The sequence below is a fragment of the Bufo gargarizans genome, chromosome 11, assembly GCF_014858855.1.
Source record: "Bufo gargarizans isolate SCDJY-AF-19 chromosome 11, ASM1485885v1, whole genome shotgun sequence".
Classification (NCBI taxonomy): domain Eukaryota; kingdom Metazoa; phylum Chordata; class Amphibia; order Anura; family Bufonidae; genus Bufo; species Bufo gargarizans.
Window position 1 is genome coordinate 34,989,789 of NC_058090.1, and position 26,735 is coordinate 35,016,523.

The window sequence follows — 26,735 nt, forward strand, 5'->3', positions numbered from 1 at the left end:
CGCTTGTTCTTTAATAGTAAGATCTTGCAGCTTGATCTAAGCCAGAATATGTGCCTTGAGTCACAAATGTTGGAGCAGATTAGCTATACTTGATGATGGTGTGAACTTAGACGTACATCAGATTTATCACAGTGCCTCATTGTTGCGCATGGCTAGCCACTTTTGTCTAAATTTATACCAACTATTGCCTAGCTTAGTTAGAAGCAGGAATTTATATCGGAATTGTGGGTTTTGGCGCTCAATGTCCCATATTAAGCCATGCCCCCTCATCGGGCTAGCTGCAGATAATTTCTCTAAAACTCAGCGACAAATTGTGCCACATTTTGGTGCATCTTACACCAGAATCTAGATGTGCAAACATTTAGTAAATGTGGGCCATTGATGTTTGAGTTGGGGCTTATGCAAACTAACGTCGTCTTTGTCCGCATCCGATCCGCCTTTTTTGCAGGTCGGACGTGAACCCATTCACTTCAGTAGGGCTGTAAAAGATGCATACCTATGTCCAATCAACAATATTTTAAGCTGTGGGCACTTAGAAGCCATCACAGCCATGCCTAGTAATGGCATGGCTGTGATTTGGCCGGTGCATCATGTGACTCAGCAAGCTGGATCATGTGTAGCACCGCCCAGCAGCTCTGCGTAGTGCAGGGACAGGAAGCAGGCAGCTGAAGCGAGGGAGAGTGTTAGGAATCATTTTTTTTTTTGTTTTCTGGGTGGCCTAAAAATGAGGGGTAGGGGGTAATCGCAGACGAGCGCAGCTGCCTGTCCACAGCCACAGGACTTGTCCGTACCTTGTGCTGAGCAGGCAAGTATACTGGCTGGACCCAGCCATTGTTATAGTCCAGCGCACTTTCTCTTTGCACTCTTTTCTATTTCCCAATGTTTTGGAGTCTTCCCAAAGTTATAAAAAAAAATAAAACAAAATCAGTGTTTGCTACCTCCTCCTCTTCCACCTACGTGTCCATCGCCGGCTCCACTTTGACCTCCGCCTCCTAGTTCAAGATTATAATTTTTTTCTATGTTATTTTAAGTCCTTTCCCTATACACATTTGTTTGCAGGGCAACTGTCCTGCTCTTACCCCCATTTTGCTTCCTTTTGCAGCCCTCACTACGAGTATTTTACAGCCATTTTAGTGTACCAAAGTTCAGGTCCCCATTGACTTTAATGGGGTTTGGGTCAAGTTCAGGTCCTGAACCCGAACATCTACGGGCCTAGATTTAGTTATAATGACGTTTAAAAAGTCACAAACACAAGGTTTGCGAAATTAGATATATTTTCTATACATCAGAAAACCAGCATGGGGTGGGGGAATTATAAGTATCAGGTTTTAGTAGTATATAGAATAGCAGCATGATTATACTGTGTGTACTCATTACTCTGGGAATGTCACTGCAGTGTTGGCATCATTGCTTCCAGTACTTATGTATTCAGGAATGCTGTCAGTGTTGTTTAATACATGCCAGAACTCTAAGGGTTACATAGCATCATAAATCAATATAATGCTATGCAATCCTTTCAGTGCTACATAGGTCAGGACGGGAGCTCTCGCAGACACGCTGCGAGTTTAGCACATTGAACTCACTTGTGTGAAACCAGCCTTAACCCTTTGACAAAACTGCAGCAAATGTTTAATAATGACAAATTGAAAAAAATTATAATTTTTTTGCCCAAAATGAATTCATAAAATTTCTGTTATATATAATATTTTTTTTACCTGCTACACTGCAGTTTGACCGAGTTGGCCAAGTTCACACTTCAGTTATTTTGAACCAACACCAGGTGCAGGTCTTTCCATACCTGATCTCTGAGAAGGGTTCACTACTGGTTTTGGCTCACAGTAAGGCCCCATGCACACGGCCGTTGTTCACAGCCGTGTGCGGGCCGTGGAACCGGGGCCTGGATCCCTCCTGAGAGCAGGAGCGCACGGCGTCACTGGTTGCTATGACGCCGTGCGCCCCCTGCTGCCGGCACAGTACAGTAATACACTGGTATAGATCGTACCAGTGTATTACTGTACTGTGCCGGCAGCAGGGAGCGCACGGCGTCATAGCAACCAGTGACGCCGTGCGCTCCTGCTCTCAGGAGGGATCCAGGCCGCGGTTCCACGGCCCGCACACGGCTGTGAACAACGGCCGTGTGCATGGGGCCTAACTGATGGAAATAACTGAAGTGTGAACTTGGCCTAACATAGAGGTGGCTGGTACCAATCACCAGAACTCAGGATATGGTAATGGTTTTTGTGGGGGCTTACAGATATGAGCACAAGTGAATTAGTGTAGGACATCTTGATTTAATTTTTTATTTTTTTTTATGCTGGCATTATATTAAATAATAAATGGCTTTAAATTTCCTTGTCCTGTTTTTCAGCATATTTGGGGGGGGGGGGGGTCAATTTGGTGTCATTGAAAGAACAAAGCAATGAAGTAAACAAACTCTAGTTTGCTACAATCAAAATGAACAATTTATAAAAGAAATATCATACATTATACACATTTTGGTCAGACATTGTTTTTTTTAAAGTGTACATGTATTTACAGAGGAGGCAATGATCTATTTCAGGTCACCTGTCAAATCAGACATATAAAAGAAAGTGAATGTAATTGTGGAGGGGACAACATCTGTACGTGCAGTTTACTAAAGATAAAATATGACCAACGCCAAAAAAAAACAGCAGCATCTAGAGTTGTGTTACTAGGTCATACACTAGTGTTTTCCACTGAACATGCAGAAACACAGTACAAATGGATTAATACAAAGGCACATGGAGAGGTACAGAGGAATAAATAGGGTATCCAAGAGGTGGGTCTACTGCCTGCACTGTTAGGTTACGTAGTAGCACGGGGTGGGCTTGTATACTGTAGCGTTCTTCGTCATCGTTGGTGGCGTACAACAATTCCCAGGACAGATTTGCCCACTGCCCTCGAACAGCTTCTGCATTTAGTTTTCCAATCTGCACCAGCTGTTCTTGTAAGGTGAGCACTCTGCCAGTGTATACGCCCTGCAAGAAGCAACAAAAAAAAATTATATATCTCTAGCAGATATTTATATTCTCGGTCCACTTTGGGGGGCGGCGAACACTTTGACTAGGAACGGATGTGTTTTTTTTCTTAGGCTACTTTCAGTGTTTCCCTTTCCGGTATTGAGATCAGTCAAACTGAACAGAATGGAGTGAACCAGAATGCGCTCCCAAAAGCAGCATTTTTGTGTACGTCATGGGATACTGATCAAGACTGATCCGGCGTGAACCACAATGTAAGTCAACAGTGTCGGATCCGTTTTCTCGGACAAGAAAGAAAATGGATCCGGCGCCCATTGATTTACAATGGTTTTAGTGCTGGATTGGTCATGGCCATTTCAGAGATAATACAATGGATCCGTTCAGAACTGATACAGATGGTTGTATTATCCTAACGAAAGCATTTTGCTGATTCTCAGGCCACATGTTCTTGGTTCAGCAGTGCAGATCATGCCCATGCACAAACAGGTGCAGCCTCTTGCCACAGGATTTTAATCATCTGCAATCAGACCATTGTGTAGTTGGTGCTAATGACTGTACTGGATGATACATGTCAGGACTGAAACCTCTATAGTCCAACTACAATTGAATTCATTTAAATCCAGTGTTCCTTTAACCTTTTCAAGCATTTAAAAAATTTACACCAGAATTGGCGTATTCTTGTGAAACATACTAGAGCCCCACTGGAGTCTGTTTGGGTTAGCAAGCGCTGGCATAGCTGTCATGGCTCTGCCCTGTGCATGAGGCCTTCGCTGGGTTCACACCGGTCCTACTCATTTCCGTTGGCTGCTCCGTTACAGCAGCCCGAGCAAAGGAAATAACAGTGCTGGATTGGGCACATACCTCAACCAAACAGACTGCAATGGAATATCATATAATTTTTTGCAGGACTTTTTCACAGAAACCTGTGAAGGAGGCTTTGAATGACCATAACCTTAGTCTACTGGTGTTTTGGCTTTCAGTTTGTGAGATCCGTTCAGGGCTCTCACAAGCGGTCCAAAACTGATCAGTTTGCATTCTAATGCATTCTGAATGGAAAAGGATCCACTCAGAATGTATCAGTTTGGTGTCTATTCCGCTTTGGAGACGGACATCAAAACGCTGCTTGCCTGATGAAACTGAGCTAAACGATCCGTCCTGGCACACAATGTAAGTCAATGGGGACGGATCCGTTTTCACTGACATAATAGAAAATGGATCCGTCCTCCATTGACTTTCAATGATGTTCAAGATGGATCAGTCATGGCTATGTTAACCGCCTCCGGACCGTCTAACGCAGGATCACGGACTGGAGACGGCAGCGCTGCGCACAGTCACGCATATACGCGTCATCTCGCGAGATTTCCTGTGAATGCGCGCACGTTCACAGGATCGGAAGGTAAGCGAGTGGATCTCCAGCCTGCCAGCGACGATCGTTCGCTGGCAGGCTGGAGATGCAATTTTCTTTTAACCCTTAAAAGGTATATTAGACGCTGTTTTGATAACAGCGTCTAATATACCTGCTACCTGGTCCTCTGGTGGTCCCTTTTGTTTGGATCAACCACCAGAGGACACAGGTAGCTGTGTAAAGTAGCACCAAACACTACTACACTAAACCCCCCGGGTCACTTATTAACTCCTGATCACCCCATATAGACTCCCTGATCACCCCCCTGTCATTGATCACCCCCCCCTGTAAGGCTCCATTCAGACGTCCGTATGATTTTTACGGATACATGGATCGGATCCGCAAAACACATACGGACGTCTGAATGGAGCCTTACAGGGGGGGTGAGCAATGACAGGGGGGTGATCAGGGAGTCTATATGGGTGATCACCCCCCTGTCATTGATCACCCCCTGTAAAGGCTCCATTCAGACATTTTTTTTGGCCCAAGTTAGCGGAAATTTTTTATTTATTTTTTCTTACAAAGTCTCATATTCCACTAACTTGTGTCAAAAAATAAAATCTCACATGAACTCACCATACCCCTCACTGAATCCAAATGCGTAACATTTTTTAGACATTTATATTCCAGACTTCTTCTCACGCTTTAGGGCCCCTAAAATGCCAGGGCAGTATAAATACCCCACATGTGACCCCATTTCGGAAAGAAGACACCCCAAGGTATTCCGTGAGGGGCATATTGAGTCCATGAAAGATGGGACAAAAATTTCAAAGTTAGCGGAAAGGGAGACTTTGTGAGAAAATACAAAAAAAAATCAATTTCAGCTAACTTGTGGCAAAAAAAAAATATTTCTATGAACTCGCCATGCCCCTCATTGAATACCTTGGGGTGTCTTCTTTCCAAAATGGGGTCACATGTGGGGTATTTATACTGCCCTGGCATTTTAGGGGCCCGAAAGCGTGAGAAGAAGTCTGGGATCCAAATGTCTAAAAATGCCCTCCTAAAAGGAATTTGGGCCACTTTGCGCATCTAGGCTGCAAGAAAGTGTCACACATGTGGTATCGCTGTACTCAGGAGAAGTTGGGCAATGTGTTTTGGGGTGTCATTTTACATATACCCATGCTGGGTGAAATAAATATCTTGGTCAAATGCCAACTTTGTATAAAAAAATGGGAAAAGTTGTCTTTTGCAAAGATATTTCTCTCACCCAGCATGGGTATATGTAAAATGACACCCCAAAACACATTCCCCAACTTCCCCTGAGTACGGCGATACCAGATGTGTGGCACTTTTTTGCAGCCTAGGTGGGCAAAGGGGCACACATTCCAAAGAGCACCTTTAGGATTTCACAGGTCATTTTTTACACATTTTAAATTTCAAACTACTTTGCACGCATTTGGGCCCCTAAATTGCCAGGGCAGTATAACTACGCCACAAATGACCCCATTTTGGAAAGAAGACACCCCAAGGTATTCTGTGAGGGGCATGGCGAGTCCCTAGAATTTTTTATCACAAGTTAGCGGAAAATGATGATTTTTTTCTTTATTTTTTTTCTTACAAAGTCTCATATTCCACTAACTTGTGACAAAAAATAAAAAATTCTAGGAACTCGCCATGCCCCTCACGGAATACCTTGGGGTGTCTTCTTTCCAAAATGGGGTCACTTTTGGGGTAGTTATACTGCCCTGGCATTCTAGGGGCCCTAATGTGTGCAAAGTAGTTTGAAATCAAAATCTGTAAAAAATGGCCGGTGAAATCCTAAAGGTGCTCTTTGGAATGTGTGCCCCTTTGCCCACCTAGGCTGCAAAAAAGTGTCACACATCTGGTATCGCCGTACTCAGGAGAAGTTGGGCAATGTGTTTTGGGGTGTCATTTTACATATACCCATGCTGAGTGAGATAAATATCCTGGTCAAATGCCAAATTTGTATAAAAAAAAATGGGAAAAGTTGTCTTCTAAAAGCGGAAATTCACATTTTTGTACCATAGTTTGTAAACGCTTTAACTTTTACCCAAACCATTTTCTTTTTTTACCCAAACATTTTTTTTTAATCAAAGACGTGTAGAACAATAAATTTAGCGAAAAATGTATATATGGATGTCGTTTTTTTTGCAAAATTTTACAACTGAAAGTGAAAAATGTCATTTTTTTTTTTGCAAAAAATTAGTTACATTTCGATTAATAACAAAAAAGTAAAAATGTCAGCAGCAATGAAATACCACCAAATGAAAGCTCTATTAGTGAGAAGAAAAGGAGGTAAAATTTATTTGGGTGGTAAGTTGCATGACCGAGCGATAAACGGTGAAAGTAGTGTAGTGCAGAAGTGTAAAAAGTGGCCTGGTCATTAAGGGTGTTTCAGCTAGGGGGGTTGAAGTGGTTAAAGATAATACAAACTGTTCTGAATGGATGCAGAAGGTCGTATTATCTTAACGCAAGTGTGAAAGTAGCCTTAGTTACAAGAGGCAAGACTGGAACATAATAAATGATGTCGCAATCTTGTAGTTACTCATTTTGTAAATGTGTCAACTCAGCAATAACCTCTCTGCTTATCTAGGGCAATAAAAGGAGGCGATAAAATATAAATCTAGTTTGTAACTGGATGAAAGAGCCATTGTGCAATATGGGTCAGAGGCTGTGAATTCTGGAGCATCTCGTATTATAACCCCATTTGAACTGGGATTTATGGTCACTGCCAAGCTGATAGGGGTTTCATCATCAGCACATCTGTAGATAAGCATATTCAATAAAAGATTAAACGGGACATAGACTGCCAGTATTCACCAACACCTTTTTTTTGCAATTCAAGTCTACCTCTCACTTCAGACAAAATGTAGGCAGATCTTATTGTAAGGCCTGAGGCACACGACCGTATCAGTTTTGCGGTTTGCAAACTGCAGATCTACAAGATATGAATACTGCCCATGTGCCTTCTACAGTTTTCTCACTCCCATCAGTGTCCTGCTAAATGGACAAGAATAGGACTTGGGTCTACAATTTGCAAAACTGCCACAGGGATGACATTCATGTGCTGTCTGCATTTTTGTGGACCCACAGAAATCAATGGGTTAAGACATTGCTAGAAGATCCCAATTTTCACAGAACATCCTCTTTGTCAATCCCTGCTCATGACATCAGTGGCATATCCCAGCCATATGCCACAAATGTCCATCTGGAGACATTATCTTTAAGGGTCCATTTACACGTCCGTAGTGGCTTGCGGATCCGCAATACACCCGGCCGGCCCCGTAGAAAGATCGGTGGCGCGCTCCGAAAATGCGGACAGCACACTGTGTGCTATCCGCATCCATTCTGTCCCTATAGAGAATGAATGGGTCCGCACCCGTTCTGCACAATTGCGAAACGGATGCGGATGTGTGAATGGACCCTTAAAGTAAATTACTTCTGTAGTGCCAAAAAAGGAATTCTTTAATGAAGACAAGTTCTGTCCATATGTCTTGTTAGGGCATCTGGACCCCAGTCTGTGAGCAGCTCCTGTTCTGGCAGATTGGACACCATAACGGATGACACTACAGGTTACATTCATATCGATTCTGATTTAGCTAAATACTGCAATGGTATCTTACCATGTTTGGATCATGACCCAAGGAGAAAAGATATGGTTTCTCTTGCAGAACTGCTTGCTGCCACTCTGAGTCTGACACCAGACCAATGTACCAGTCGTTATCATACTCTTCAAGATAATTGAGCAGTTCTTTGAAATCTTCAACAGGTCCCAAACTTGCTTTATCAACCATGAGCTTGAAGGTATATCTACAAGATAAAAGTCAAAGACTGAGCAAAGGTAACAGATTATGAGCACATGCAATCGAATTGGAAAAAATTGGAATCTGTGGAAAGCAACGTTAACAACTAAGGCTACTTTCACACACGCGTTTGGTGCGGATCCGTCCTTTATCTGCACAGATGGATCCGCACCAATAATGCAAACGCTTGTATCTGTTAATAACGGATCCGTTTATATTATTCATAAAAAAAAGTTACGTCCAAACAAATCCGTCTTGACTTACATTGAAAGTCAATGGGGACGGATCCGTTTTCAATTGCACCATTGACTTGCATTGTAAGCCAGGACGGATCCGTTTGGCTCCGCATAGTCAGACGGTCACCAAAAAGCTGCAAGCTACGTTTTAGTGACCGTCTAAAAAATGCAACGGAGACCAAACGCAGCCAAGCGGATCCTTATCCATTCAGAATGCATTGGGGCTGAACTGATCCGTTTTGGGCCGCTTGTGAGAGCCCTGAACAGATCTCACAAGCGGACCCAGAAACGCCAGTGTGAAAGTAGCCCAATATGATATTCACCCAGACTCCTGACTAGCAAATCTACAAATGAAGAATCATTGAATAAGGCATAGGTGCTATTAAAGGAACACCAAATATAGAAAATGGACAAAAATTAAAAAATATCCCAGTATCCTTTTTTTTTTTCCTTAAAGGGCTTTCCCATCTCAACAGTTGTGGACAGGAACAGGATAGGCCACAACTGTCAGATACTCCATTACTTCCAGCAGTCCCATAGAAGTTAATCATGCATGCACATCTGTTCTCTTTTCACTTCTCGGGGGGGGGGGGGGGGGGGGGGAGAGAGACAGGAGCGGGTTCCAGAGGTTGACATTTCGGCCTATCCTAATGATATTCTACGAATGTCAAGATGGGAAAACCCCTTTAATCTTCTCCTTTCCTTTAATCCTGTTTTGCCTCATATTACAATTTAAAACTGAAAAATATATAAAGAAATCTTCTCTGTGTGTCCCAGGAGATCAGCCATGTCTCCTCTCCTCCTCCTCACTGTGCTATGTTTGGCTGTAAGACAACTGGCTGTAGCAGGAGCCACCCTCTCTGCCCTGGCTGCCGTAGGACAAAAAAGAGATTGATAAGCCCCCACCCATCAGCCAGTCTCCAGACAAAAATGGAACAGGTCAGCAGATGATTAACCCATGTTGGTGTCAAATATTGGTCTAAAGTCAACCAACAGGTGGCACAAGGAAGAGAAAAGTGGCTGATATGTCTAGCAGGATGCACCAGATCTATCACACATTTGATGCATCTTAGGCCAGACTGGTCTAGTGTTAAGCCATTTCAATATAAAGGGGTTTGTCCAATAAGACAACTTATCCCCTACTCACTACTGCCCATTCAGCTCTATGGGGCTGCCAGAGATGAGTACAAGCACTCTGCTATCTCCGGAAGCACCACAGAGTTGAATGGAGCAGCTGACATGCATGCGTGTCTCACTCCATTCAAATAAGGAACGCAAACCCCCCATTCCCATGATCGCCAGGGGCTCCAGCAGTGGGATTCCGCTAATCAGACACTTCCCTGTAGACAACCCCTTTAAGATAGTAATAATAGATCAACCCAATTGTATATGGCAGGGGTCAGCATCCTCCAGCTGTTAGGCCCCTTTCACACGAGCGTGATCGATTGGCGCTGTATGCGTTCATTGGAACTCGCACCATTTTGCAAGCAAGTTCTCCGTTTTGTCTGTGATTGCGTTGCATTGCATTGCATGATAAAAAAAACCTGAAGATTTACAAACAACATCTCTTGGCAACCATCAGTGAAAAACGCATTGCATCCACACTTGCTTGCAAATGCGATGCGTTTTTCACTGAAGCCCCATTCCCTTCTATGAGGCCAGGGCTGCGTGAAAAACGCAGCATATAGAACATGCTGCGTTTTTCACGCAACGCAGAACTGATATGTAAAAACAAATGCTCATGTACACAGACCCATTGAAATGAGTGGGTCAGGATTCAGTGTGGGGGCTATGCATTCAAGTCACGCATTGCACCCACGCTGAAAAACTCGCTCGTGTGAAAGGGGCCTTAAACTACAACTCCTCCATTCACTTTTTTGGGAGTTCAGAGAACAGCTGAGCAGGTGTGCATGCTAGGAGTTGTAGTTTCAGAACAGCTTGAGTTTCAGAGGTTGCAGACGTCTGGTCTTTGGCATTATACCTACATATAGGCCAATGAGTGAACAGTACAGAGCTAGACATGTCCTACTAACATCTACAGAGGCAGACTGGCCATGGACCCTACAGAGAAATTTCCCGGTGATTGATACCCAGGGAGCTGGCCAAGCCCTCCTCTCTACTGCTGGACGGGTAAATAATGCTGTGAAAATCAGGTACGCATGGCAGCTATTGATGGCCACCACAGAGGGACAGCTTTTTGGGACAGTATACTGTGCTGCACTGTGGTATTTGGTATTACTAGGATGGTATTTTACACTATGATATTGCTGACCATGCCTACCTGTATTGCCCCCTCTACAACATGGGATTACCAAGTTTTTAGTTTTTTTTCCCCCCAAGGCCCCTTTAAGTTCCCAGTCCACCCCTGAACATCTATGCAAATTTCCTCTCTACCTCTCCTGGGCACTGACAATTTAGAAGCATTTTTTGGTACACTACCAAGGAGAGCAGAGACTGAAATGTTGATGCGAGTACTTCCCGATCACCACTTGAGAATGTACTAGCTGTATAAGGTTTTGTTGTATTTGCCCATAGTTAACCATACAAATAGCATTGTAATGTATCCCTTACCTAAATGCCTTGAGTGCAAGTTGAAACAGTTCTGGATTTCCAGTTAGCCAGTCTAACGAAACTGACCAAGGTATTCCACCCAAATAAGCTCTGAAGAGCCAAGCGGAACTGGGAGAAGAGTTTTCCATACCAAAGAACGCAAAATAAATAGAGGTCAGTCCTTTAATATATTGTTCCTTTAGCGACCGGTCTCTTAGTCCTTCTTCAAGCAAAACGGAAGGTTTTTCACTGACATGGTGGAAATCTAACTGCGTCAAAACAAATTCATACCAGTCTGTTGGAAACATCTGCTTCATCTCGCTCATTTTCACACCCATTAAGGAACCGAAAATCCAGTCCTGAGGTAAGGTGAGAAACTTAGAGTACGAGGAATTAAATTCCACCATTTTGAAACGTTCGACATGAGTCGTGTTTCCTTTGTTAGTGGCGGGAAGACCAAAACCCACCACCGAGTAAAGTTTATCCACTGCTACATCTTGCTCTACGTAGGAGTCAACATGTACTGTCTGCACACTGCCCGGGATGGAGAATCCTTCACCAGTAGCAGCCATTGCTGGGTTATCTCTGGTTTTCTTTGGATGGGGAAGAATTTCAAATATGTCGTCGTCAGACCACTCATCAGCTACATCATCATTATAACTTTCTACATCCTTTGAGGATTCATTATGCTCTGCTGGGCCCAGAGATCCATGGTGTTTTTCGGGCAGGACCGTAACATCAGATTCCTTTTGTTCTGCATCAATGTTTGCTTGTGCTCCGGACTTTTTATAGCAGGTCTGCATCAGCACCCATAGCAGCACTTTAACAAAATCCTCTTTGAATTGTTTCAAGTTGTCATGCGAGTCGATTATCCCGGACAAGACGTTCCTGGCGTCGGAATACACTCTGACCGGAACAACAGTACACGGGGTTAAGACGTTCCCAAAATGATTATTCAGGACCAGTCGACCAGAATTTTCTGCTTGTTCAAATGCCATTTCAAATACTTCATCTACTCTCCGAGCTTCGGCTGTATGGCAGGAGGTCTCCTGTAACTCCAGTCCCTAGGGCAGAAAAATGAATGGAAATATTAATTACTAGAAATGCATGTTTTTAAAATGTTTCCCTTTTGTGTGTGGGGAGTCCAGTTGGCAGGGTGATAATGCATGGGGTTATATGCCTGCCTACTCTTATCTATCCTTAAAGGCTATGAACACATCTGGGGGCAATTTTTATAATTGCATTTTACTCATTTTGGACTGAAAATAATTTTTTCAATTGGTCTTTATTAAAATATTTGCCTAGCTGTGAGCATCTTACTTTTTTCACTTTCAGCCATTATTTGCTGGCTATGTATATCCCTTATCTTTGAACTACTAACAGCTCATAATAAATAATGATTATGTAAGCCATACTTTTCTCAGCAAGATACGAATTCAGCTATAGAGCGTTTATGAGGTCAGGAAATTAGAGATAAGGAGCTGTCAGCTGAGATACCTGATGGGAAACAGTAGAGAATCTCAAGGCTGTACAGAGAAAGGGGCTGAACATTTTTAAAAAGGACCAATTGAACAAATGATTTTCACCTCAAAATGAAATGAAAAGATTATCCCAAAGGTGTCCATAGCCTTTAAATCACATACATCTGGTTTTTAGGATGTTAGCTATCTAAAAAATAGGGCAGTAAAACAAAAATGTAGTATTGATTACCATTGGGGTTTATATAGTGGCAATATCACACCACATAAAGGGGGACTTGGGTTCCCAAAAGTCTCTTTATCCGAGAGTCAATATTCAACCCCTGCCCTATTAGAACAAATGGATATAATACTAGGGGAATGGAGTTAACCTCTTCGCTTGGGACCCACCATCTATAAGCCAAAATGGAGAGCTTCATGAGCGGCTCCTTATCTGGCAGACTTGGGCTATCCATGTATTACAAAGGACAGCCTTTCAATGTTGGCCATGTAATACTAAATAACCAGCAGGCTGCAGCTCACCCAGCCAAAGTAGCTGTTTGCCAGAGGTGCCAAAAGTGTGACCCCGAGCGATCAGCTGATAAATCTTGGGGAGGCAAAATCTGAAAGGGTTTCTTACTGATGAGACAACGCCTTTAAGGGGTTTTGCAGGATCATGGCCTCTTAGGATCAGCAGAACGGTTGAGTGTTAAGGCCTCATTCACACAACAGTAGTTTTGGTCTGTGTCCAATCCACATTTTTTGCAGATCGCACGTAGACCCATTCATTTCTATAGGTCCACAGAAATTGTCATCTTTGTGCCCGTTCTGCAAATTACAGAACATGCCCTATTCTTGTCCGTGTGCAATACAAGCAGGAGGAGCTGAGCATCCCGATTATATACTTTTGTGGGAAAGATTAAGTGAAACCTGTAATTTACAGCAGGGTCCTAACACACATGAATTTGGCACATGTGGTATTTTTTCCATACATTATTTCTTACCACTAGTTTTCTTCAAGATGTTTTTCCCCTATAGAGACAGTGTTGTCAGAACACCTGAAAAAAACGTCAGTGCAATGTAGCAAAAAGACCTTTACCTGCTGTGCTCATGATCACCAGAAACCCAATCTGGAAATTACATGGTAACGAACAGAGTACAGAATTTCAAAGGTTAATAGAAAAAAATAAGAAGCTGTTTTAATCAAATGGGTACATCCATCAAGAAAAATGCTAATGTTTTGGCAGTGTATGGTGCCTTTTTCAAACATACAACATCATCAAGTAAAGTGTGTACATATATACATCCGCAGTGGCATGCCGGTAATCCCACCTCAGTGTACTCTTCCCTGTGTCCTGTCCCATGGGGTCTCCTGGGTTAGTTCCCTCTTTTGGCCGGGGGGTGGGATTCACTTTATTCGGGGGGCCTGGGGACTAGGCCACATATTTTCTGGCCCATCATCGGGTCCCAGGTGCTCCTTTGGCCCCGTTTTTCTACTCCCTTGGGCGTCGCTTCCTCTCAGGAGCTCCCCCCACCAGTTTTTTCTCTCCCAGAGGGCCCCCTGTTTTCCTCCAGATGGCGCACCTTCTTCAGCCGCTTTATTAATCGAATCCCCGGCTTTTATCTTCCCTAGGCTGCATCCTTCCCGACCCCCCTCTTTTGCTTCCTGGGCTTTTTTCTTGGCCCCTCCCTGCTTCTCTTGGCTCTTGGGAGGGATCTTCTCCCCTTCTATCCCAGTCAAGCGCAAGCTTTTGTCCTAGGGGCAGAGTTTACATTTCTTCTGCTTTCGGGCCTCCATCTTGCCAGCACTTGTGGAGATCTCCCTGCTCTCTTCAGGGACACAGCACCTGGGGGCCACTTTTCTATTTTTTTCAGGCTCCAGTCAGCCCTCATGTCCTCCTGAAGTTGCCATGCAGTCAGCCTGACCCTGTTTGTGCGCAGTGCCTTGCCCCCAGGCCCTCTCAGGACGCCCTGTCCACCCCCTCTGTGTCTGTCCCTCTTCCCTGTCCCAAGCCATAAGGAACCTCCTGTCCCAAGCCATAGGGAACCTTACCCGACCCTCCCAATCCATAGTGGAGTTGCTGGACCACTTGCCTGCCCAACTTGCAGCCACCTCGGGCCCCCCTTCCCCCTGGGACCCTCCGTGGAAAGGGCACGCCCACATTCAGACACCAGGTCCCACAAACGGCCTTTGGTTGTCTCAACTATGTCCTGCTCCTCCTCGGGTTACTCCCAGGACAAGTCTGAGGCTGGCGACGAATCCTCCCCTGTCACACCTTCCGCCACCTCGTGGGACACCTCTGACTCAGATTCTGAATCAGAGCAGAGTACAGCCCTGTCTGCGGCCATGCAGGATCTCATCAGGGCTGTTTGGGACACTCTCCACTTGCAGGAAGACCCCTCGTCCTTGGCTTTGGTTTTCTCTAACCATGCGGATCTCGACGCACTCCTGGCCAAGGAGTGGCATCACCTGGATAGGCGTCTTTAGCCTGCCAAGAGTTCGGATGTCTTTTTTCCCTTTCCAGAGGAGTCCATTAATTACTATGTGGTCTGTCTCTCCTCAGGTAGATCTACAGGTGGCCCGTCTTGCTAAGGCCACCACCCTTCTTTTGGCCGACGCAGCTTCCCTGTCTGATCCGCTAGATAAGAAGATAGACTCCTTGTCCAAGTCTGCGTTCATGGCAGCGGGTTCTGCGTCATGGCTGGCAAAGGACTGTGTGGTCTGGGCCAAACAGCTTGTTCGGTTCTTGCCCCCGGATTTTACTCTGGGGGAGCTTCATCTCCTTGCCTCTCATCTACTCCAGGCATCCTGGTATCTTTGTTATGTTTCCCTGGAATCGACACGCTGCGCTAACAGGGCGGCCCCTAACTCTGTGGCCATTCGCCGCCCGGTCTGGCTTCGTTGCTGGAGCTTGTTTCTCTCCCCTTCCTGGGTGGTAGGCTTTTTGGGAAGTGCTTGGAGGAGCTTATTTCTGAGGCCAAGGGTAGGAAAAGTTCTCTCCTGCCCCAGAACCGTCCCCGCCGTCCTATGCCTACCTCATGATCACAGAGTTTTCGCTCCTTTCGGGACTCCTCCTGTTCGTCCTTCCTTCAAGGCCAAGCCCTCCTGGCACACCCTCCCTAAGCCTTTCAAACCCCAGTCTGCAAAGCCATCATCTGCATGACGGTTTTCTCCCGCTCGAGTTGTCTCCTTCAGTGGGCGGTCATTTGCTATCCTTTCAGGATCACTGGAGCGCAAGCGTGGACGACGCATGGGTTCTGGAGGTAGTTTCCTCCGGATACAAAATAGAATTTTCTGCCCTTCCCACAGGCCATATCTTCCAATCGTCGCCGCCCAGGTCCCCCTCCCAGACGGCCGCTTTTTTTCAGGCCATTCATTCCCTTCACGCACATGGAGTGATTGTTCCTGTCCCTACCTTGGAACGTTTTCAGGGGTTTTACTCCAATCTCTTCACTGTTCCCAGGAAGGACGGTTCTCTTTGCCCCATTTTGGATCTGAAGGCGCTCAATTATTTAGTCTGAGTGTGTCACTTTCGCATGGAGTCCCTCAGGTCGGTGATTGCTTCCCTCGAGGTGGGCGAGTTTCTGTCGTCCATCGACATCCGGGATGCTTATCTGCATGTCCCCATAGCTCTGTCTCATCAAAAAGGTACCTTCGCTCGCGGTAGGTTCTCTGCATTTTCAATTTGTGGCATTGCCCTTCGGCCTGGCGTCTGCCCCGAGGGTCTTTACAAAGGTGTTGGCTCCCCTCATCGCACTTCTCCGTGCCAGAGGAGTTGCAGTAATACCCTACATGGACGATCTTCTGGTGAAGGCTTCGTCCTGGGAGAACAACCTATCCAGCCGCCACATCACCCTGTCCATGCTATCCCAGTTCGGCTGGCTGGTGAACCACTCCAAGTCCTCCCTTGTTCCCAGCAAGAGGATGGATTTCCTGGGCATAGTCCTCGACACTCGCCTTGGATGAGTGTTCCTTCCCCAGGACAAGTTAGTGGCTCTCCAGTCATGGGTGGCTCGGCTTCGCGAGCAGTCTCCTCTGTCCATCAAGGCGTGCATGCGCGTTCTGGGACAGATGGTTGCTGCCTTCGTGGCAGTTCCTTATGCCCAATTCTACACCTGGTCCCTTCAGCTCTCAATTCTTGCCCGGTGGAACAAGTCTCCGCTAGGCCTCGATCGCCCGATTCGCCTTTCCCCTCAGGTCCGCCAGAACTTACATTGGTGGCTGAATCCCCGAACCATCTCCCTTGACAGATACTTCCTTCCCCCCTGTTGGCAGGTGATCTCCACCGGGGGGGCTGCCTTCGTGTCTCTCACAGCCCAGGGTCAGTGGGCGATACAAGAGAGCTCCCTGCAGATCAATATTCTGGAGCTCAGGGCCATTTACCTAGCTCTCTTCTGTTGGACTCCCCTCCTCCGCAGTCATCCTGTCCGGATTCAGACTGACAACTCCACTGCGGTGGCTTATTTGAACCACCAGGGGGGCACCAGAAGCGTGCCGGTCCTGAAGGAAGCCTCTTGCATCCTGCGGTGGGCAGAGGGACATGTTCCCGCTCTCTCCACTGCCCACATCCCCGGAGTCGACAATTGGGCAACTGACTTTCTAAGCCGCCAATGCCTCGACCCAGGCGAGTGGTCTCTCCATTCAGAGGTTTTTCAACAGCTCTGTCAGCATTGGGGAATCCCAGGCGTGGAACTTTTCGCCTCCCAACTAAATCACAAACTTCTGCTTTTCGTCGCCAGGTCTCAGGATCCTCAGGCTCTTGTGGTAGACGCCTTGGTGCTCCCGTGGTCCCAATTCAGTCTCCTGTATCTCTTCCCTCCGCTTCCGCTTATTCCTCGGGTACTCAAACGCCTCAAATCGGCTCGGGTCCTGGCCATATTGGTGGCTCCGGACTGGCCCCTTGTCTTCCTGCTTCCCCAACGCTCCTTGGCGGCTACCACTGCGTCCCGACCCCCTTTCGCAAGGTCCGCTGTTCCACCCGAGTTTACCTGGGCTTCATTTAACGGCATGGCTGTTGAAACCGCGGTCCTGAGGTTCCGCGGCCTCTCTGAGTCAGTCATCCAAATTATGCTTCATGCACGTAAACCCCAGTCGGCCAGGATTTACCATCGTACCTGGAAGGCTTATTTTGCCTGGTGTGAATCTGGCGAGGTTCACCCTCTCCTTTTTTCCATCCCTAGGATCCTTGCCTTTCTTCAGGCAGGCCTTGAGAAAGGTCTCCGCCTGTCCTCCCTCAAAGACCAGATCTCGGCCTTGTCTGTTCTTTTCCAAAGGCCCTTGGCTTCTCGTTACCAAGTGAAAACCTTCCATCAGGGGGTGGCTCATTGCGTCCCTCCATTCCGTTCTCCAGTGAAACCATGGGATTTGAATCTGGTCTTAGATGCCCTTCAGTCCTCTCCCTTCAAGCCCTTGATGGAGATCTCCCTTTCTTACGTCTCATTTAAGGTTGCCTTTCTAGTCGCGATTACCTCCATTCGCAGAGTCTTTGAGCTGGCGGCACTCTCTTGCCGGTCTCCCTTTTTGGTTTTGCACCAAGACAAGGTTGTCCTTCGCCCAGTCCCCTCCTTTCTTTCCAAGGTGGTTTCCGCCTTCCATATTTTTGAGAAAATTGTCCTGCCTTCATTCTGTCCCAACCCCTCTCATCCCAGAGAGCGATCTCTCCACCATGTGGATGTGGTTCAGGCGCTCCGTCTGTATCTCCAGTTAATGGAGTCCTTCTGTCGTTCTGACTCTCTCTTTGTCATCCCTGAGGGCTTACGTAAGGGTTTACAAGCCTCCCGTTGGATTCAGTCAGCTGTCAAGGAAGCCCTATGTGGCAAAGGGCCGTGATCCCCCTTTCCGGTTGACCGCTCACTCCACTAGGGCGCTCCGGCATCTGGCCTCTGCCTCCCAGAGCCACCTGGGTCTCAGTTCACACCATCTCCAGGTTTTACCACATCCATTCCTTGGCCTCTGCTGATGCTAGTTTGGATCGCAAGGTTCTGCAAGCGGCTGTGCGCTAGGTTTTTCGCATGACTGTTTCTTCCCACCCTCAGGGACTGCTTATGGGACGTCCCAAAGTGCCATTCACGAGAAAAATGGATTTTTGCACTTACCGTAAAATCCTTTTCTCGTTGGATGCATTGGGGGACACAGATCCCTTGTTTTTTCTCTTTGTTAGGTTTCCCGGGACTTTGCGATATTGGTCCTCTTTCTGGTTTAGGACATGTTGGCTTCACTTATCGCTCTAGATTTTGGTGCTTCTACTGCTTTAGTACCAACTGGTTAGTTTAGTGTCTGTGCAGAGGGTATAGCCCATCTGGGTGGAGCCAACACTTTTCCCTTCTAGTGTCAGCCTCCTAGTGGCAGCTGGGCATATACCCATGGTGCTGTGTCCCCCAATGCATCTAATGAGAAAAGGATTTTATGGCAAGTACAAAAATACATTTTTCACGGAGAACAGAGAATCTTTTCCCACAATGCTAGTCACAGGCACCTGCTAATCTGGGTCAGCCAGTCAAGTATATTCATTGTGACCGACGTCTGTCTTCTATGAGGAAGGAGGGACTTTGTAGCCCTCTTAGACATTAAATTGTCTGGAGCAACTATTACCGCTTTTTTTTTTATCCCCTTCCCGTCATTTTATTCATTACTGCCCGCCTTTCAAATGGGATTTATACTACGGGTCAGTACAATGACATTGATACCAAATTAATGTTAAAAAAAATATAAAAGTTACGGAAAAAAATTACTGAAACTACTTTGTTCCTACTACCTTTTGGCAGGACTCCCCTGAAGCAAACAGAGTGGCCAGTTGGGCGTGCATGCGGCTGCTCCATTCATTTCTATGGGAATTCTGGAGAAAGCTGAGCACTGTACCGGCCTCTCCATTTCAGGGGTTACGGGGCCTTGGTTCTTGTGATCAACGGGGTCCCAGCAGTAGAATCCCCTCCGATCTAATAGTTATCCCCTATCCTGTGGATAGGAGGTAACGTCAAACAACTGGAATACCTCTTTAAGAGGTTACAACCATTATTTTGTAGCGTGATTATGTTGTGCATACGGTGCTGCCACTGACTTTCCAGGACAGAACCATTGTGAAGGTTCTACAACATCTCCTTGCATCTCAGCCAACCCCCGACAGCCCCATAGTCATTGGAGTGGCAGGACGCAAGCTGGACTCACGCTCCACTCAAAACCTTCCTCAGTGCGGAGAAACCAGTACTCCAGTAGTACCCCACCGATCAGACATTTATCATCATCTATCCTGCGGATTGGTGAGAAGTGTCCATTGTGGGACTACCCCTTTAATTGCCATATCCTATGGAATTCCTCTTAAGTCGCACATACCCTTTAAATGCATGAAAAAATTTACCTTTATGTTTATGCAGCAATAACTGTAGCCTCTTTCAAGTATTAGCAGCCATATTAGTCGGTCCTGAAAACGGCAAAGGAAATGTGATCCCGGAGTAACAAGACCTGGAATAGTAAATAAAAAAAATAAAAATAAAAAAAACATGGGTTGAGTGTCACATACAAAGCTTTCCACCTGTTAAAGGGCATCTGTCAGCAGATTTGTACCTATGACACTGGCTGACCTGTTACATGTGCACTTGGCAGCTAAAGGCATCTGTGTTGGTCCCATGTTCATATGTGCCCGCACTGCTGAGAAAAATGAGGTTTTAATATATGCAAATGAGCCTCTAGGAGCAACGGGGGAGTTGCCATTACACCTAGAAGCTCTGCTCTCTCTGCAACTGCCACATCCTCAACAATTCGATTGACAGGGCCAGGCATGATGATGCTTTCACTGCCCGGCCCTGTCAATCAAAACAGAATTTCTAGGTGTAATGGCAACGCCCCCGTTGCTCCTAGAGGCTCATTTGCATATATTAAAACTTTTTTTTTCAGCAGCAATGCGGGCACATATGAACATGGGACCAACAGAGATGCCTCTAGCTGCCAAGTGCACATGTAACCGGTCAGCCAGTGTCATAGGGACAAACCTGCTGACAGATGCCCTTTAAACGGTCCAATCCATAGACCGATTATCAACATTTCCAATTACAGGACAGGACTGCTACTTATGTCCATCTGACAACTCTCTATGTATGCATGCTGGGAGAAAACAAATGAACCTATATTGAAGGGAATCTGTCATACTGAACATGCAGTGCAATCCGCAGGCAGCATATTATACAGCAGGAGGAGCTGAGCATAGGGTATTACTGTATATTTACAGCGAGTACTGCTGAGTCAATAAATGTAGAAACAACTAATAGAGCAAAAGAAACCAAAAAGAACCAGCACAGACATAGTTAAAAACAATTAAAAGGTACACCGCACACCCCCAACAGACATTTGTATAATACAGTACTAATATCCCTGGGTTATGATGATGATTATTATTATTATTATTGTGACACTTATTCCAGGGCTCTGTACATATGAAAAGGGTGTCTATACACAATACGCAAACATCTACACAAATAGGCAACACCGTCTATACAAACAAGGAAAGGTAATGAAGTCGCAAGCAATAAAAGTTACCACAGGTCAAACAAATTTAATGCTGTAACAGAATACTAAGAAAACAAACCAAACGTTTAAACACCTCAGGATAAAAGGTGGGGGATTTGGAACAAACAAAAAGATTCAGTATAAATAGCATTTTTTTTTTTTTTTAGGACCTGTCACCTCTCCTGACACATTTGTCTAAGTAACTACTTGTATTCCCCATCTAATAACCATTCTGGACCCTTTTTTTTTTTTATCTAACTGTGTTGTGGCGATCCTCTACTATTCCTACAAGAAGCTTATGAATAAAGGTACAACTGGGTGCTACAAGTTGGAAAAGGGGGGGGGGGGGGTGCCCCTACACATTCCAACACTATCCAATCAATGATGCCTGTGGTGGACTGTGCAGGGGCACACCCCAAACTGGGAACACCTGATTGTACTTTTATCAATACACTTCTAGTAGGAATGCTAGAGGAACGGCGCAACTTAATGTATGAAAAGATGCTCCAGAATGCTTAATGCTTGGCGAATGAAAGTAGTTATTAAAACAGACATGAGAGGTCCTCTTCAATCTCTGCTCATTCTGGGCTTTGGGGTGCTGTGGGTGGTTTTATCAGCCTCACACACACAACTGCAAATTGCGGATCCACAAAATACCTTTCGTGTTGCATCCGCATTTTTGCAGACCCATTGCAACCAAATAAAATTTGCAGAACGGACGTTTCTGCAAATGGACAGAATATATCCGTAAAGTCAATTGGTCTGCAAAAAAAAAACATAAAAAAAAGCGGACGGGAGAAGGACCACATCTGAATTTTGCGGATCCGCAATTTGTAGACTGCAAAATGGATTCGGCCATGTGCGTGAGGGCTAAGGCTGACAGTCACTTACAGAACCACCTATTGGACTCCTAGGCATAGAAAGGATTAAAATGGATAAATTATACTGCTCAGCTCGTCCTGCTCTATAACATGCTGCCTGCTGATCGGACTTCATGTTCAGCGTGACGGGTTCCCATTAAATAAGCAGTGAGACTTTATGGACAGCGCAGCAGGTCCTCTGTGTAATGTGCAGGTTTGCTATGAAGGTCAGTTCATAGCAACAGACCTAAACTACAAGACGTCTAGAAGAAAATCCACCATCCAGCTTTGTAACGTTGCTCGCTGTGTGAGCGGAGTCCTCTGGGTGTAATACAATCTGTGCGGCTGCCATTCCTAGCATCGAGGACATGACTGGAAACACGAGAGCAGTGTCCCTGCCTGATTGTCATACTTCCCTCGTGTGCTGTGGCAACCCTCCATGGAGACGCCAGTAAACCATTCAGAAAACAAAGGACATAAAAGTCGACCTCTTTCATCAAACGCCAGGGCGTAGGCCGGCGTCCATTTTTATTTTTTGCAACTATAGCTTTAAAAATGTTCAAACGTAATTTGCTATGGATCTTAACTTAACAACATAATGACATGTCGGTGAGTCGTCCAGGGCGTTAGAAAGTCAGTTTTCACATGTATTAGGCTAAACCTGCCTAGCCCCTGACTAAGGACCTCTATTACAGCTCCCACAGAGGTTTTCATCCATTTGCCCTTGTGGAGTCTGGGAAAACAGGAGAACAATCACTATGGGATGGCATCATTAAATCGGCACTCTGCTTTGGCCAGTCCGCTTTTATATGTCCTATTGGAGGGGAGTCCTCCAGTTGGGACCCCGATCTCTTAACTGTAGCGGAGAATTGTTGTAAATGAGAACATCTAGAAGACCTCTGGCCTCCATATATTACACGGACATGCACTGGATAAGGGAGGGCGACCACTGCCCTAGGTATAAGCAGTGATCCCTCGGGGGCTCGAAATTGCTGGCAGAATTACTAAAAGGGAACCTGTCATGTGGATATTTGATTATAATCTAACTAATTATATACAATCGTTAACTACTAAAAAGTGCTTTAGATGTATTCACTTACTGGTGTGACAGATGGTTACCTCATAATATACACACAAAGATGCCGCATGCTAATGAGCCGATTTGAGTCCAGCGTGATGTCATTGAGTCCAGCGTATATTTAATTCAGAGCTATAGCCACTCCCCTGCCCACCTACTGCTGATTCATATGGAAAATAACTTTCAGTCAGCAGCAAGTGGGCGGGGAGTGTCAGGAGCTCATAAATATTCATGACTCATCATTATCAGCTGGAGCTTTTCAATACAAGATGTTGGCAGATTGACTGGGTCAATTAAAGAAAGTGACCCAGCATTTTGCTAAGACAATCAGTCACTTATTTATGTTGCCCTTAGTTAGGACACCATAAAACTGGTGACAGGTTCCCTTTAAAGAGGATCTTTCACTAGAATAAAAAATCTAAACTAAGCATACAGACATGTAGAGCGGTGCCCAGGGATCTCCCTGCACTTACTATTATCCCTGGGCGCCGCTCCGTTCTCCCGGTATAGGCTCCGGTATCTTCATATGTTCGGCTCAACTGGGTGGAGCCTGCCGTGGTCTCCTCCCAGGCTGGAGTGCTGGCCAATCGCAGCGCTCAGCTCATAGCCTGAGAGGTTTTTTTTTCTCACAGGCCATGAACTGAGCGCTGTGATTGGCCAGCACTCCAGCCTGGGAGGAGACCACGGCAGGCTCCACCCAGTTGAGCCGAACATATGAAGATACCGGAGGCTATACCGGGAGAACGGAGCGGCGCCCAGGGATAATAGTAAGTGCAGGGAGATCCCTGGGCGCCGCTCTCCATGTCTGTATGCTTAGTTTAGATTTTTTATTCTAAAGATGCTCTTTAATGAAGAGAGGTAATGAAAGTGAACAAGATTTTCACGGAATACTAAACACAGAAAAGTCAATTCCTTGCTTCATCTTCTCTTTTCGCCCTATTTTCCCCTCACACTACAATTAAAAGGGTTTTCTGAGATTTTAATACTGATGACCTGTCCTCTGGAGAGGTCATCAGAATCTGATAGGTAGGGGTCCGACACCCAGAACCCCCTCTGTTCAGCTGTTTGAGAAGGCACTGGCGCTCACACTAGCAACGCTGCCTTCTCTAAGCTTTTTCTAGGTCAAGTGACATCACTGCACATCAGTCACATGGCCTAGGAGCAGCTCAGCCCCATTGAAGTGAATCGGGGTGAGCTGCGATACCAAGCACAGCCGTTATACAGTGCTTGGTGAGCTGAGAGAAGGCCATGGCGCTTCTGAGCGTGCCATCGTTGTCTCAAACAGCTGATTGGCAGGGGTGCCGGAACCCCACCAATCAGATACTGATGACCTATCCAGAGGAAAACCCCTTTAAAACTGATAACTATATTTAAGAAAATCCCAAGCGATCAGCCATGTCTGCTTCCTCCTCACCGACCTGTGTCTATGACAACTGGCTGCAGCAGGAGCCCCCCCCCCCCTTAACTTATCAAAACTGGTGCAAAGGAAAATTTGCTTAGTTGCCCATAGCAACCAATCAGATTCCACCTTTCATTTTTCAGAGCTCCTTTGGATAACGAAAGGTGGGATCTGATTGGTTGCTATGGGCAACTAAGCCAGTTTTCCTTGACACCAGTTTTTTTTTTTTTTTTTTTTTATATATATTCTTTATTAGCTTTTGTCATTTTTCATTCCAATAACATGACACAACAGTATGACAAACTGACAGGGCTTGACACATGAGATACAGTACATCTGAGATATGTTGAAAAATCTCATACATGCGTAAAGCTGTTTTCCAGCTGTTATTACTTACATAGTATTACATTGACTGATCGCTCGATTTCCTGATCTTCAAAGCTATTCTACTAGCCCCTAACTAACAGAGGTTAACCCCTTACACCCCCCCCCCCCTCCCTCCCAGAACGCTTCCCTCCAGTATACCAGGTCCTAATACTTACTATACTTTAATCAGACAGTAATCTCCCCAGGGTCCCTGCAATTTTACGTTTTAAATACCACTCCGAGGATAGAAAGGGCGCCATTAATTTCTTCAATTCCAGATCTGAGTATACTACTATCATAAAATCCTCCCATCTTTTGAAGAAAATTTCGATACGTTTCCCTCTAAAGGAGTTCGCCTCTACTCTCTCCAAATCAAAGCATTTTTTGACATGCTCCAGTACCTCATTCATTGAAGGTACATGTTGACACCAGTTTTAATAAATTGTCTATGTTTTTTTTTTAAATGTGATAAAATCTAATGTGATGTAAAAAAAAGTTCCAATAAAACCAGCCCATAAAAAACAAGTAGTCACAAAACTCCATCGACAGAAAAATAAAGTGACCAGGAAAATTAGCTTTTTTTAAAAGAAGGTATTTAAAGGGGTTCTCCCATGAGTAATGTAAAAAATGAAGATCAGACATCATATAGTACATGCCAGTCTCAAAGATAGAAGATAGAACCAGCCCCGTACCTCACATGGATCCAGAGATCTCTCCATTCACTGCTCTGCTAGATTTATATCAAGCTGACAGCTCAAGGGGAGTGTCTTTTCTGCTGAAGCTAAGGGGGTGTGTCCGTGCTCTCCCTATCACAGCTCAGGGGGCGTGTCCATGCTCTCCCTATCACAGCTCAGGGGGCGTGTCCATGCTCTTCCTATCACAGCTCAGGAGGCAGTTGAAGGATGAAACTGAGCATGTGCGGCCATCTCAGTGAGGTCAAAGAAATAAGAAAAAAAAAAAAAAGAATAGCAGGTGGCGCTATACAGCTACATGTTATTGAATAACTCAGTGGCTATGCTAAATTTTTTATCACATGCAATTACAAAAGTATTCAAATCCAGGTGCTGGTTTGTAAACTGTAGAATATTTTTTGAGGGACAACCCCTTTAAGTAGTAAAACATAAACTAAAAACTCTAAAATATCGCCTTGATTGTAATGCTACTGATCCTGGGAATAAAAAGAACACATCGTTTTCCTCACAGAGCAAACCCAAAAAAGAAAGGTGGAGATTGAATTTTTCGGGCATTAGACACCACCATTTTTTCTCACGTTTTTCAATACATTATACAGTACATTACATGGTTCCATTAAAGAATACAACCAGCCCCGTTAAAAAAAAAAAAAAAAACGTCCTCATAGTTATGGCTCTTGGAACCCAACAACCTACCCTTTATATTGACCAAAATATTTTTTAGGATATACAAGAACTATTGCAGGTAAATTCCATTGTTTAGCACCCATATGATGATACCTACCGAGACTACCTGAAGCAAACGCAGATTGCAGTGCGGCAGCAAAGCCTGGAACCATTTGCTGGTAATAGACTGTATCGGCACAGACACAAGCTGCAGCGCCTACAGCTCCCGGCCAACTGCGGATAGGTCGAGGGAATCCAACCAGGAAGACGGGCAAAGTGAAAAGTGCCAGTAAAGGTGAGGAGAGCAGAGCAGAGAGGATAATGAAGGTCAGCACCACGGGGAAGAAGATGATGTTCACTGTGATCAGACTGCTCGTCGATTTCCGCCTTTGTTTCTTCTCCGTCCAGGACGTCAGCAGAACGGTCAATGCAAACTGCAGCTTGGAGACGAGCTGACATAGTCGGTCACGTATTATAGCAACCTGAGGAAGATGGCCATAGGTTAAGTTACGACAATTCAGGATAACAATGAAAACTGGAAGTAGTATCAATAATCATCAATCAGTATGGAATAGTATGAGAAAAATATATATACATATTGTAACATGGTGGCTGGCAAAGTACTGGAGGGGGAGTATATCTCACCCAGAATGCTCAGATGGGGGAGGTAAAAGAATTCAGGAAGCTGCTGTTTTGTTTCAGCAAAGTGTAGTTTGCTGAGGCATTTTTGTTTAAAGTATTTCATGTGCCTGGAATTTTATGG

At 45.3% G+C, this 26,735-nt stretch overlaps 1 protein-coding gene across 2 annotated transcripts in view; it reads right to left on the minus strand.

Annotated features, from left to right (window-relative positions):
- Positions 1 to 2,444: 2,444 nt before the first annotated feature.
- The window catches only part of PCNX4 (pecanex 4), a 39,006-nt gene continuing 14,715 nt past the window's right edge, over positions 2,445 to 26,735 (minus strand). For both annotated transcript variants that reach the window (XM_044272222.1, XM_044272223.1), the window contains exons 8-12: positions 26,091 to 26,454; positions 19,767 to 19,870; positions 10,976 to 12,018; positions 7,989 to 8,175; positions 2,445 to 2,999 (exon numbers count right to left, since the gene is read on the minus strand). In XM_044272222.1, coding sequence (XP_044128157.1) covers positions 2,748 to 2,999; positions 7,989 to 8,175; positions 10,976 to 12,018; positions 19,767 to 19,870; positions 26,091 to 26,454 — 1,950 coding nt within the window. In that variant the 3' untranslated portion in view covers positions 2,445 to 2,747. The remainder of the gene's footprint in view (positions 3,000 to 7,988; positions 8,176 to 10,975; positions 12,019 to 19,766; positions 19,871 to 26,090; positions 26,455 to 26,735) is intronic.